The 14,075-nt window shown below is 39.4% G+C and overlaps 1 protein-coding gene across 1 annotated transcript in view; it reads right to left on the bottom strand.

Moving 5' to 3' along the window:
* Positions 1 to 14,075, bottom strand: part of LOC149297890 (rho GTPase-activating protein 26) — a 154,578-nt gene that overhangs the window by 109,396 nt on the left and 31,107 nt on the right. Inside the window, exons 2-5 of the mRNA XM_089488026.1 lie at positions 6,514 to 6,609; positions 5,256 to 5,317; positions 4,858 to 4,929; positions 4,112 to 4,213 (exon numbers count right to left, since the gene is read on the bottom strand). Of these exons, the coding sequence (XP_089344152.1) occupies positions 4,112 to 4,213; positions 4,858 to 4,929; positions 5,256 to 5,317; positions 6,514 to 6,609 (332 nt within the window). The remainder of the gene's footprint in view (positions 1 to 4,111; positions 4,214 to 4,857; positions 4,930 to 5,255; positions 5,318 to 6,513; positions 6,610 to 14,075) is intronic.

Here is a 14,075-nt window from a genome sequence, read left to right as displayed (position 1 = left end):
ACAAAATAAGTATACACATGCACAGGCAGGGGTTTACTCACTAAACAGAGAGTCTACAGGATGAAAAGTCCAGCTCCCTGACTTGGCGATGCATTATAAAACACCAACTCCATTGAGCTTCCCCTGCAGGAAAAGCTGAGCTGACCCTGCATGATGTATAGCTAACGAGATCTCTCCACACTAGCTATACATTAAGCAGGGCCAAGTAGGTCTCCAGCTTTCACAAGAGAAGGGAGTTCGAGGTCATATTCAGTCTTACTGGAAAGTTACTGTTTAATTGAATAAAGAACGTAAAAAAAAAAAAATAAAAAAAAATAGTTCTGCAATATCGGTTCAGCAACCAGCACTTAGTTCAACTGGAATTGTGCTGCTACTTACATAGTCTAATATCAGGCATGTCCAGGTAAGATTCATTAGATTTACGGTCATGTATCTAGGCCATAGAAATGGCCATCTTGGACTGGTCATGTGATGTACCTGTTACCGTTCATCTTAGTTGAATAAATATCGGTTGTCATTTAATAGAACGTCTTCAGAGCTTTTTCACAGACCGCAGGACTCTGGTTACATTAATCTTAGCATAAGCCTGTGATCATGAAACCATGCACCTAGTGTGTGGTCTCAGGGGCTTTACTGGCCCAACGCAGGGGCTTTACTGGCCCAACGCAGGGGCTTTACTGGCCCAACGCAGGGGCTTTACTGGCCCAACGCAGGGGCTTTACTGGCCCAACGCAGGGGCTTTACTGGCCCAACGCAGGGGCTTTACTGGCCCAACGCAGGGGCTTCAGGGAGGGAATTTTCAACCACAGACTGTCTGAATACTGATGTTTCTACAAAATGCAATTCTACAAGTTGTGCGGAATCTATATCACGTGATCTGTAATTTCATCTTTGCTATACAATAAGGTGTGATACTTTATTGCATAGCACAGCTCAAATGAAATCAAAATATTCTATGAAGCTAACAAAGTTGAAGCAACATTTGCAGAATGTTCATCCTGAACAGAAGGACAAAAGATTTTTTTTGAACATCATGGGAATGCTCTCAAAAAGATGAAGCTGGATTCAACAGGGGCATACCAAGAACACACAGAAATTGGGGAAACTCCAATCAAACCTTGCGCTGTTAAAATGGTGGGAACTGTTTGGGAAAATGGATTGGGGAAAAACTTGCAACAATCAAAAAGAGAATCTGCGACATGGCCATTGACATCAAGGACCAAGTTGTGCAGGATATCAAGCCTGCAGCATTTGGCTTATCTTCAATTCAGCTTGATACATTGACGGATGTGACATTGTGTTCCCGGTTGCTGTTCACTCAGGTTCATTTGAAGAGGAGTTTCTCTTTTGTTCTCGTAAAACAACTACCAAGGACTCAGATTTTTTGGAAAATGTTTCTTTTGAATCAGAAAATCTTTTGTAGGATAATGTCCGTGGCTGCTGTACGGATGGATGTTGAAGACAAAAGCTTATGTTATTGATTACACGTTAGTGTGAAAAAGGGAGCTCTAAAAAGGGAAGATTTTTTTGTTAACTTTTGTGATGTTGAGGAGCTCTCAACTCTTTTCAACCAGTTATATATTATTATTATTTGTTTTATATAGCACCATCAAACTCTGTAGCGCTGTACGATGAGTAGACAGGACATAAGTAGTATGTAACAATCTTACAGAGACAACAGGTGAGGAGGGCCCTGCTCAAAGGAGCTTACAATCTATTGACATGGATGCAGGTCATCATTTGCTTCTTTTACGTGACTTTCCAGAGAAAATATAACCGAGTGAGCATCTGAGCTTAGAGATGAGCTAAATTATTTTTGTGAAGTTCAGGGTAAGATGGTTGAATGGTGAGGAATAGATCAGGTGCTTTGCCAATTTGGGTGACATTTTGGAGTAAGTGAATAAACTAAATCTTCAGATGCAAGGAAGAAATACATCACGGAAGTCATTGATTTCTTGAAAGCTTTCATGAGCAAACCGGAAAATTGGAAGAAAAGATCAAGATAAAAAAAAAGCCAATATTTCCTGAACTGAGTGATGAAGAGTTGGATTAAGTGCAGAATCCATTGGCAGTTGAAAAAGTTCCTGATGATTGTCAAGATGAATTTCTGCAGCCAAAGACCGATTGATTTGTCATGGAACATATCTTTTGCTCCCGAATTACAGAATTTTGTTCCCTTGATGTGCGATTTCTACCCAAAAGAGAAGAGAAAGAAGCTATCCATGTATTGCTTCCATTTGTGGTGAAGTATCTTTTGTTTGCGAGTATCTTTTCAACTCTGTTGCAAGTGAAAACAAAGCAACAAAGTAGATTGGAGATTGAAAATGATGCCCTATGGAGCAGGAATGACTGAAGCGAATGTCCTCAATATTATAGAAATAAAAAAAAGGCTTCCCCAGAGTAAAGACGGTCAAACAGAAGCAGCAGTAGCAGGGAACTTATATATAGGTATATATATATATTTTTTTATTATTATTATTTTTTCTAAAGTAGAGGTTTGGGTGGTAGCGTTAATGGGAAACTGTATTAAACTACTCAGGAACAGGTTTGAGAGACAACTGAGAGACCCTGGCCTGGTTTTGTAGCAATATTTATCAATGAAGATGAAGAATATATGTTAAAATAGAAGGTTAATCCAAACTATTTTGTGTTGTTCACAAATTAGAAGTTTAGCCAGCAGAGTAAATTCTACTCAGGAACAGGACAGTATTTAATAAACAACTAAAACTCACTGTGTGCAGACACGGTCAAAAGCCTAAATTTGTCACAAAGTAAGTGGCATGAATAAATTTATATAAATTAAATACACTATACTAGTACACCACAGCCTTGCTTCAACGTCATTAAAAATGGCCAAAACTGCCAAGTTTCTCCAGCAAGAACGGATGTTGGATGAGGAGAAAAATCTCATTTAACTATACATCATACAGGGTCAGCCACGCTCTTCCTGCAAAAGAAGCGCACTTATCTGAATACCGTGTTTTAGGAATACTTTGAATAAGACTGTTCATCCATTTAGTACAAAAAGTATGTTTCTTTCTTAATCTACCACAAAAAGCCCTCAAAATTCTGCAGCTTTTTCTCTACATGTTCAATTGATCGGCTATAAAAACATAGAAGGTCATTTAAAAAAGTAAAATAAGAATGAAAGTGCTTAATCATTGTGGAACGGCTACTGCTGTGGAAATCCATTAAATGTTTTACCATCTGTGCGAGCTCCAAAGTGAGTCACATCTTTATCTGCCTATCTATTTAAACCTTTATAGCCAGATACAAAGTGCAGGCCAGACAGCCAAAGCAGACGGCCTTCATTATGTTACATGCTATGATTCACTTAGGCCGGCTAATAACCGGGAAAGAAATATCTAAAGCCAGCACCTCATGGAGTTACACCGAAAAGGCAAAAAAAAAAGTGTAAAAAAATAAAAAATAAAAATAAGAGTAAACTTAGAAGTAGTTGGTCCTTCATGGGCAAGGCTTTCATAAACATCTTTGTTTTAGTGATCTAACAAATCGGAAACATATGCTTCTTTTAAACAGATCTAGTCATTATCTGTATAATATTTAAGTAAGAGAAGTGTAAAGGGGCAGTGACATCACCCGTGGTTCCACCAACGAACTCGGCTGTGAACGGCGCGTGTCATTAACGTAAAGGCCTGCTACAAGACAGAATGCGTGGGTGCATGGAGATGGGAAAGGCTCGTGCACTCTACAAGCATTGTAGCAGGAGCAGAAGACTATCCAACATATTATTTTAAGGGAAACCTAATTCAGCGGAAGAGGAACGCGCCCTTCGGTTTTACTGATGCAAAGATATGCATTGTTTATACAAAACAGGGCTGTCTAGCTATTGGTTTGTATGACGTGTCTAATAAAACTGCCATCCGACAGAGCCAGTAGAGCACATAAGATTATCCAAGACGCTGAAAGGTCCGACAATAACAAATGTGCGCAGAAATGTACAGGGGCCACCACATGATCTGCCAATCACAAACAGACCCAGAAACGTCCGAGTCCTCTTCGGTACCCGTTCATCACAGTCGTGCTCAGGCAGGTACAGCATCCCTGTGCGGTCTCCCATTTAGAAACGGTGCCACCGCGTAAACCTCACCTCCTGCAAGTGAACTTCTTTCTTCTTGGATGAAAGGTTTGTGTGTTTTTCCAGCACACTGCAGTACTTTTCAGTTTCCTTGTCATATTTCTTTTTCACCTCCTACCAAAAAAAAAAAAAAAAGAAAAAGAAATTGAAAGGTCAACCAATTTCATAACAGTTAAGAAACTGAATCCGGTATTAAGAGAGCAAACCTATGGACTGGGTAACAGATAGAAGATCTAATTAGCAAGAGATCATTTCCATAAACGTTGTGAATGGCGTTTGAATTGTGAAATCCCAGTAATTCGGAGTTATATGAAAATTCCACCACCACATGAGCCAGGCAAACTTGCCACACATGCACACGTTCTCACTACCCACGACCAAAACATGATCTCTCAACCAAGTTCCATCTAACCTTCCTCCCTCTTCCTTTAATCCAGCTGGGCCTCTCGCCAACCAACCCATTCAACTCATTATTCTTGTATAGTGATAATAATTGGCAGCCATCATTAGACCGTGTTGCTGTGTACAATGTACAATATGAGCATTTGCCCCATGAAATCTGTGATTCAGCATGAATTCTGGATGCCTGGGGTACAAGTAAGACAGAGGAGCTATACCATAAAGTTTTTGTCTCAGTTTGCGTCTTAAATTGCGGCAAAATATTTGTTTTCAAAATAGACATATTGTACATTTGATACGTGCAAATATGTAGTTGATGTTCAATTAAGGAAAATAAATGAACATCACGTGCTGCTTACCTTAGCTGCACCAATCTGCTCCTTACGGAACCTCTCAAGTGGGGTTATAAGAACTTCTCCAGCATTCTCAATCTGACAAAAAAAAATATAAAAACACACATCTGTTTAGATTATCCACAACTCTAAAATCTTATGGTCCAAAAGGATGTTTCTATACTTTCCAGCCATGATATGATTCAGGTCTCTATGTAGACCAAGATCTTGCAAACATTTGGGCAAATTGGGTATCAGAGTGTGGGTTAATCTCATTACCTACAAAAGTTCATATTACAATTAGAATTTGTCTTTGGAATGTCTTTACATAAAATAAAAATAAAAATTCTCTCATGACAGGGGTAAAAATTGCTTGCCCTGCATAATGTTTTACAGGTAATAGCTTTATCTCTGGGACCACTTACCATCCGCATTCTCTCGTCTTCAAGATTCCCCAATACGGCAGCAAATTCCTGCAGGGATCTCGCTGAAACAGCAATGGAAGGAAATCAGAACAATGCACTGAAGTCGAAAGGGATGTCTGCAAACAGCAGTCATATTGATAACTTCCTCCTTGTGTCGGCACTCGCGCTCCTCTGATTGATTGCCTCAAGGTATAAGGCATTAACCAAGACTTCAGAATCCTGATGTCATTCTGGTTTTAAACAGCGAAACGTTCAAATGCCGCAAGACTGCGGCAAATAGCAATGGCCCTTTTTAATCATTTCTCATTGTCCACGGTGCAAGGTCTGGTATTGGTTTAAAACCACTTTGAAATTCAGCGTCCATAAACAATCATGAATTAACATACTGAAGATCTGAAATAGTGTAAGTAAACACGAAACTATAGAATATAAAACAAAAATGATCACATACTTTTAAACGCGTGTACAAGTCCGTACAATGGGCTGGATTCAATGCAGTACACTATTAGATCAATTATTGTAATAAGTCCTTACAATAAAATAAAATAATCGTTTTTTATATAATTTATTTTCTTTTGCAATCTATGAAAGGACCACTATTAAACTACATGTGATAAGACGCATCTCTGGCAATGAATCCCACTTATTGTAAGTAGTCATCCCATTGGCATGAGGGAACCTAACAAATAGATCACAACATGTTGACCGATGGAACATTTTCCACTGTAATTTGGATCCATTTATTGTTATGTTAGGGAGTGCTAATCTCCTGCTTCAAAATGTTATTGGCAACCAATCGCTATTGATCATTTTACATTGGAAAAAAAAAAAAAGTTTATGCCATATTTCATTTCATGTATACAAAAAAATGCCACTAAATCTAAAATTATACACGGATTAAAATACCAATTTAAATTCATTGGTATTTTGGTTTCAAAAGACAGGCCTGTATTGAGTTAAAATTTTACCCCGAATTAATATCTGCAAGTAAGAAAAACATCCATTTAGGACTTGCGGAAATCAGGCCAAAGCAGTAGTTACGACGTTGGAAACATCAACATGTGTCCAGAATACTGGCACAAATCAAGAGGTTTCTGGATAATGTAATGCTGGATTAAGATGGCACTGTCACTAAGCCAGGAATCTGTAAAACGCTAAATATTTTTTTTAGCTGAATGGAAGTTCAAAATGCTGCCTAGACAAGCGTTTCCTTAGGTAGACCTTGGACAGCGACAGGTAAGAGACATCTTTTTCTTACCAATGCAGATTTCATCATCTGTTTCTGCATCACCAATGCACTGGAATTTGAATTCGTTCAGCGAACCAGCAAATTTCCTTTTAGCGGATGACAAATCTAGAGAAGAGGAGACAGATTCAGGCACGTGGGCGAAAGGAAACCGATCAATTATCACATTCAACTGGTTGCGCAATGCCACTAGTGTCTGCCCAGTTTTCAACCCCCTTAAACCCTCCTTGCGTACATGAACTATTAAAGTATAAAAAATTTGCCCAAAACGCAAAAGTCTATTATAACTAAAGGTAAAAACTGGCAATTCTGAGCGGGTTAATTAGACGCTAAGAAGTACATTTACCAAATCATGAATCAAACAAGATCAAGTGTTTCTACAAGTTGTTCAAGGAGGACACTCAACCCCTCCATCCCACCCAGAGCAACTCATGGAGTTCTTACAAGACTCCTCAAGATTTAATGATGTAAAAGGGCCAAATGAAACGTATATCTTGCCATAAGAACTCCGAACATAGTCTATTTAATCCTAAAATGTTCTCAGTGGACTGAACCTCCTTTTTTTACACAATTTTGGAAGAAGCATCACTTTAAATATACAGCGCGCTCTCAAGGAAGTGCTCTCAGCTATTTATAGCATAGGAGCAGATGTTGAAGTTAAAGAGCTCAGGGCCTCCAACAGGAAGTCACAATGTTTTGGAAACACAAACAATTCTGTTCAAAAAGAGGGCTTTTCATGTATTTTTCTTCTTATAGGGTCAGTAACCCTTACAGTATCAAGGGAGCGAGCTAAGACATTGCTTCCTCTTCTAGCACTGGCTGTGTTACTTAGGGTTCACTGCTGGTCGGGAAACCGAGAGGACTATAACAAGGCCATCATTGTGGGAAACACTAGCCTAACACTATATCTTTCAAGAGATGAACATTCAATAGATGCGTAACGTACAGAAGGGTTCAACTTCATAAAGAGCCACCCTCTATGGCTTTTTTTTTATTTATTTTTTTTTTGGAGAACCTTGGACTAGGGGCAGCAGACAGACTGAAAACATTACGGTTCGCTTTTGCATACTTTTGTCCTTTGTGGACTGATGTCAGCCAGGTTCAATGCATGGTCCTATTATCATTGTTCTATATGTAAGGTGGAGTGGGATCCTGAAAGTTGTCCAGGTGGCATCAGTCATTTTGAACATGTGACAGAAAATCTGCATCTGAAAATGTAGGGTTCAGCATCCATGCTCCTCTCTACAGTCTTGCTATATCTTGTGAGCATGACATTACTACAGAACTGGAGCAAATGCTTGTGGATCGGTCATAAAGCAATCCTTTGGTTTGTGGTCAATAGGACAGCTGTGATTCACTCTTCTAAGGGAGATGGCAGCTTAGCAGGTTACCAGCTCGCTTAACTTTTGGAGATCGCATGCGACACAAGGCCACAGTCTGATACGGGACAAAAGACTATTATTCAGGATATTATTAAGACTCTAATGTTTAAAGAGTACAGACAGAAAATGCTCTGCAAATAAGCACTGTAGCCAAAGACCGAGTATGTGCTTGGTATAAGGAAATGGGTTCTTATGTCATTAAAGTTTGTTTACTCGGTCAGACAATGGCTGGCTACAGCTAGGAAAGAAGGTAACCCAGACAGATTCAAAGACTAGGGAAACAAGAGGAGTGGTTGGGTGTGTGACAGAAGACCAAAAAAAAAAGTTATAAAACCACAGAATAAAAACTTCACTAAATAAAAGAGAGAAGGATTTTGTATTAATATAACCAAAATAAATGCAGATCAGAAATTGTAAGACTGATAAGTGGGAATAAGATATGACCCAAAGTATGTGAGTTGGCAACAGCTGGTAAGACCCAGTAAGATGTCCTTAAGGCGCTTGATCTTCATATATATATGTGAAAGCACAAACAGAACTGCAGTGGAACACTGTCCGCATTTGGCACCCAAACATCTCCTGTGAACCAGGTATAGGAACTGCACAAAATTCAAAAAGCATTGGCACGACCCCCTGTTACTTCTTGCCTTTAAATTTATTGCTGTCTAAGCTTTGTGAGAAAACCACTCATACTGTAAGGAGAAGAAAAATACAGTATAGGCAGGGGGGTTCTGCATTTGTATGTATTTCAATAAATACATTTTTAAGAAAAATAAATCTTCGTTAAGTGTTTTATCTATCCAGGCCTAAGTGCAAGGATGAGTAAGTAAGACTATCAACAAAAATGCAATATTACATTTAGCATGAAAGGGAAAATAACACACCATTACAAATTCCCATGGATTACAGTAGAAATACCACCAATGTAATAGGGGCATGGTATAAAGGCATGTCAACCATAGAGGGGCACGTATTCCTGTTAAATGATCAAAATGTCAGTTTATCCTTTGGCATTTTGGCACACACAAAAAACATCAGACTACCCACTGGAATTCTAGGCCAGTTTGTCTATATGTAAAAGTAGGTTCTTTCCCAGTGTTGATGTGTGAATCATTCTTGAAAACTTTTTTTTTAAAGAATGTAACCTAGTTTTCCACAAGATGCTTAGGCTGTCTTCCAAATGACTGATAATTTCACAAATAAATATTCTCTGTACTGACCCACCCGCAAGATGGTTGCTCATTCTTCCCACAAAACTACTTTCATGCTTGCACGAAAACATATGAACTATACTTTCAGGGATAAGCCAGCAGACATATTTCTTGGCTTCTCACCGAGATGGACCAGGGGGCCGCTGGTTTAGTGGACCCCTTCCAATAGCAGGAGAGCGCAACGGAAAACTAGCATAATGATGGAGTGCAAATGTGCTGGCCGAGCTAAGTGCCAAAATCATTGGGACTGAAAACCTCAAATGAATCCAAGGTGAGATTATGTTGACAGGGTGACCCCTCCACCCCCACCCCACTTCAACTCCTGCAATAGGACAGCAGTCTTGCAATGGCAGGAAGCCAGAAGTAAGGATTACTGGAAAGAAACACGCTGATAAAAAGCAGATCCATTTACAAGTGTCTATACAAGTAACTATGGTTACCACACAATTAAGAGCCACTGACTCATATTACATGACAGCAGAACTAAATGAAATCATAGGATTTTGGAGGAATGTAACACTTTCTTTTTTACGGACATCAATAATGTTGAGGGGCTGTGTTGAAAAGGAGTCACTGATTAGGGATTTGACATAATAAATGGTTGCGAATGAATGTATGAGAACCTACCGACCTACCGAACTGGATTTCTTCTTAACATTATTAAACATCCTGAGTCTCATCCACATTCAATTTTCTTCAAATATTTAATCATAATGCCACCCCCATTTGTAGAAATAATAACTACAATTATCATAGTAAAAAAATAAATAAAATCTGGGATTTTGTCACTGTCAATGCAGCTACTGCATGATAAATATGGATTTACATTAAAAAGGATCAATTATATTAAAACACATAAAAATAACACTATATTAAGCATCCAAAGTCATAAGTCAATGCAGAATCTTATTCATGGGTTACTCCTGTTACCTATGAAGGACGGCGCTGCAGAACCTCAACCAGACAATGTTTCTTCTTCTCTCCACAGGGAGAAAATAGGCCATTTCCCTGGAGGACAGGTGGACATCTACAGTTGACCTCAATGTCAAAATAACATGGAGCAGCTTCTTAAAAAAAGTTAATAGCAACCCTTCTAATTTTTCATACAAATACTATGTCCATTAACTACTTGACAAAAATCTCTACTTTTAAGTCACCAGCTGATGAAGTAGAATGAGGAGCATAAATGATCCTCTCATTTTATACAGAGTCAAATCTTCTTCCAAAATATTCACTTGAGCATTTTGTTTGGCAAATCCCATGAGCCACTGCTTTACAATCAACACCAAATGTGATCCAGATACACCTCTTTCTTGGCTATAACAAGATAGCAACGATATCTGCCCTTTGATGTGGCCCCTAATCTCTATAGAAAAAATATTTATTTATTTATAATACATGACGTGGGAATACTTTTGCAATGTTCTAGATCAAAAACTTATCAGGATTCAAACTTAACGCAAGAAATCACGTGTCTCGGAGAAACCGGATGCCATAGCTCCTAAGACAAAACCCGAACATAGCTTAAATGTCTTCAAACCAACGACACCGACTGAGAAACAAAAAGCACAAGCAATATCTAGTTTTAGTACATTCATTTAGCAGTGATAAAAGCTGTAACAGTGCCCTTTGAAAAAATAAAAGGAACATTCAGTTTTGATTTTCTAATGCTTGACTTATTTGTGACGAGATAACATCTTATCTTCTTCCTTAAGCCAGCGTAACCAAAAAGGTGTGCAATACACAACTGGAACTAGGTTATAGACCATACAAAGGGTCCTAAATTTTATTTACTAAACTCAAAGCTGATTTTCTTAGTTTTTTTTCTTTCAAATGAAGAGTGAAGGAGTAAGTCATTGTTAATCACAGAGCTATGGGAAGGGAATGCGCTTTGGATCCAAACATTTATTTCCATTTTCTGGGAGCCAAAGTTAAGCTGTGGAGCCTGCAGAAAGAATTTCCCACCTCCCAATTTTCACCTATGCCAACTAAAATATGTAAATACCCAAAAAATATTCCTAAAGATTTCATGCTTATAAACACCCCCCTTAGGTGGAGGAAGGCATTTGTTCTAAACAACAAATAATCACGTATTGACGGATCCTTTAAAACTGCTTTCCCACACATTAAATTACACTCTCTTGATTGATAAGCAAGCAAAGCTTAGCAGACTCATCGCTTGATCTGAAGGCTTATGTGCAAAAACACAAAATCATTTATGCACTTTGAGTTTCTATGACAGGACAAAGTTATCAATGAGGCAGCAATTTGACAGGACGATAAGCCATTTCTGGAAAAGGTTTGGGAATATAAAAATGCTGGGAATGAGGTCTCTAAAGTGGCATTGAGTTACTAAAGTATTTAAATAAGCAGAGTAGACAGAACAGATGGAACACCAACCAAACACCAACTTTATCAACATGCATAGTAATAAAAAAACCTAACATTTTCTAAATTGTCAAAAGATCTTCACATTATTGGACCTTAAGTGGACTACAGAAGAAATCAACTGCTGTTGTCTATTAAGTGGATCTATTTGCCCAATATTTCAGGACACGCTAACAGACGGTTGGTGTGATTTGTCTGCCCGGTTGTTGGGTTATATTACCGGTCAAACTCTACAACAGAGTGGCTGGATCCGTGTGGTGAAAGAAATTAAACAGCCCGGTTGGTGAGGTGGGGTACAGATTAAATGTAACATTGTTAGGGAATCAGCAAAGGGACCTGGTGATTATTCTTAGTGGTTATTGTCCTCGTTGGAGTGGTGGGTTTTTAAGGAGAAACAACCTCTGGATGATGAGGGGAGAGTTGCCAGTTGTTAATCAAATAACGGGAAAAACAGTTTTCTATGTAAATGGTAAACCTTTTCCTGAATAATCGGACCTGCGGTGGATCCAGTAGGCTGTAAGGACCCTGTCGATCAAAATGCAGGCGTAGGACATTAAGTCGCAAAAGCAGTAGAATAAAACAGAGTAAATTTGCAAAGCAAGCTGGGGAGACCTTGATGAATAAAGGCAGTGGGCCAATTTTTAGAACAATGTATTTGTGGTCCTTGGTCCAGGTTTTTATTCATTGCCTGAGCTCAGGTGAGCCAAACACTTTTTTTATTGGAGGACATTATGTTCATCTGTCCTTCAAACAGGGAGTTTGGTGAAATACAGTTATGTTTTGGGTTCACAAAGAACATAGGAAATAGTCAAAAGTATGTTCTATTCGCTAAAGTGCAAATAGTAGGTTAAATCATTTACATACTAAGGTATTGTGACAGGTAATGCAAAACGCAGTACAAAATAGATAGACAAGACAGTAGCGTACCAAGAGGGGGGCGGGGGGGCGGTCCGCACCGGGTACCGCTCATCAGGGGGGTGCCAACTTGCCGGCACCCCTCCAGAGACGGACAGTAATATCCGCCGCTGGAGGAGAAGGCTCGCAAGGGAGCGGTATCGGAGGTCTTTAACAAACCTCCGGCTCCCTTGAGTGATTTTAAGCCGGTTCCCTTGAACCGGCTTAAAATCACTCAAGGGAGCCGGAGGTCTGTTAAAGACCTCCGATACCGCTCCCTCGCGATCCATGCGGCAACTACTGTTGTGCGCCGGGGTTTGTTTTCAGATCCCGGCGCACAACACTGAAGCCGCGCCCACCGCCGTCCGTGCCCTCTGACCCGGAAGAAGACAGAAGAAGAGGAGCGAAGAAGACAGAAGAAGAGGAGCGAAGAAGACAGAAGAAGAGGAAGAAAATGAGCTTACTGCTGTAAGAAGAAAAGAGGAAAGGTAGGAAATCATTCAGTGAGAGTGGATTGGTATGTGTGGAATCTGTGGATTGGTATGTGTGGAATCTGTGGATTGGTATGCGTGGAATCTGTGGATTGGTATGCGTGGAATCTGTGGATTGGTATGCGTGGAATCTGTGGATTAGTAAATGTGGATTGGTAAATGTGGAATCTGTGGATTGGTAAGTGTGGAATCTGTGGATTGGTATGTGTGGATTGGTAAATGTGTGAGAGTGATGGGTGTTATGCTGTACCATTTCCAGTGTCTTTTTCATTATATTATTATGCTCTAAAGTACATCATAACTCCCATCACTCTATACTGTTCCATACAGTGGCAGAGCTGGGGAGACAGAGGCCTTGCACCCCCACCGCAGGACTCCTGAAAGGTAAGTGAACTTCAAAGGGGGGAGAGGGTAGATAGGGAGAAGGGAGTGAGAAGGGGTAGATAGGGCAGAAGGGGGTGAGAATGGGTAGATAGGGAGAAAGGAGGGTAGCAAGAATATTGAAATAAAGAGTCAGAATGAGAGAGTGAAAATGAATGGATTAATGTGTGGATGAATTGTTTGAATGAGTGAGAGAATTAGTGAATTTGTGAGAATGCATCAATGAATATGTGTAAATAATTTGTGTGAAAGACTAAATGATTGTGTGAATGAATTGTGTGAATGAAAGTGAATTAGTGAGTGACTGTAAAAGTGTTTGTGTTAATCATAGGTGTATAGTTGATTTGTCAAAAAGGCAAAGATGGTAACGGCAGGGTGTTTATGGGACAAAAATGGCACAGGCAGGGTGTTTATGGGACAAAGATGGCACAGGTAGCGTGTTTATGGGACAAAGATGGCGTACACTCGGCTGTTTGGGAACAATGCTGACTCATGCTGGGCTGTTTGGGGGCAAAGATGACACGTCCTATGTGTGTGTAATTTGGGTGCTGGTCAGGTTCTATGTGGGCAATGTGGACGCTGTTTTTTTGGAGTTATTAAAGAAAGCACTATTATATGTTCAGTAAATGTTATTTAAACGTATTTATTTTACTTATAAGTTATTAATTTATTTTTTCAGATTTCTTGTTGTTTACAGTTGACATACAGTTTACAAATTGGTGCAATAAATATTCTTAACATAATTTTGTAGATGTCTTTACATTTGGTGGGGGGTGGTGCCACTTACAGGATCCGCCCCAGGTGCCAAATACTCTAGGTACACCCCT

The sequence above is a fragment of the Sceloporus occidentalis genome, unplaced genomic scaffold, assembly GCF_023333645.1.
Source record: "Sceloporus occidentalis isolate IW3139 unplaced genomic scaffold, rSceOcc1.0.p SCAF_36, whole genome shotgun sequence".
NCBI classification, from domain to species: Eukaryota; Metazoa; Chordata; class Lepidosauria; order Squamata; family Phrynosomatidae; genus Sceloporus; species Sceloporus occidentalis.
Note: the sequence above shows the minus strand (reverse complement) of the source record. Positions and strands in the feature narration are given on the sequence as shown.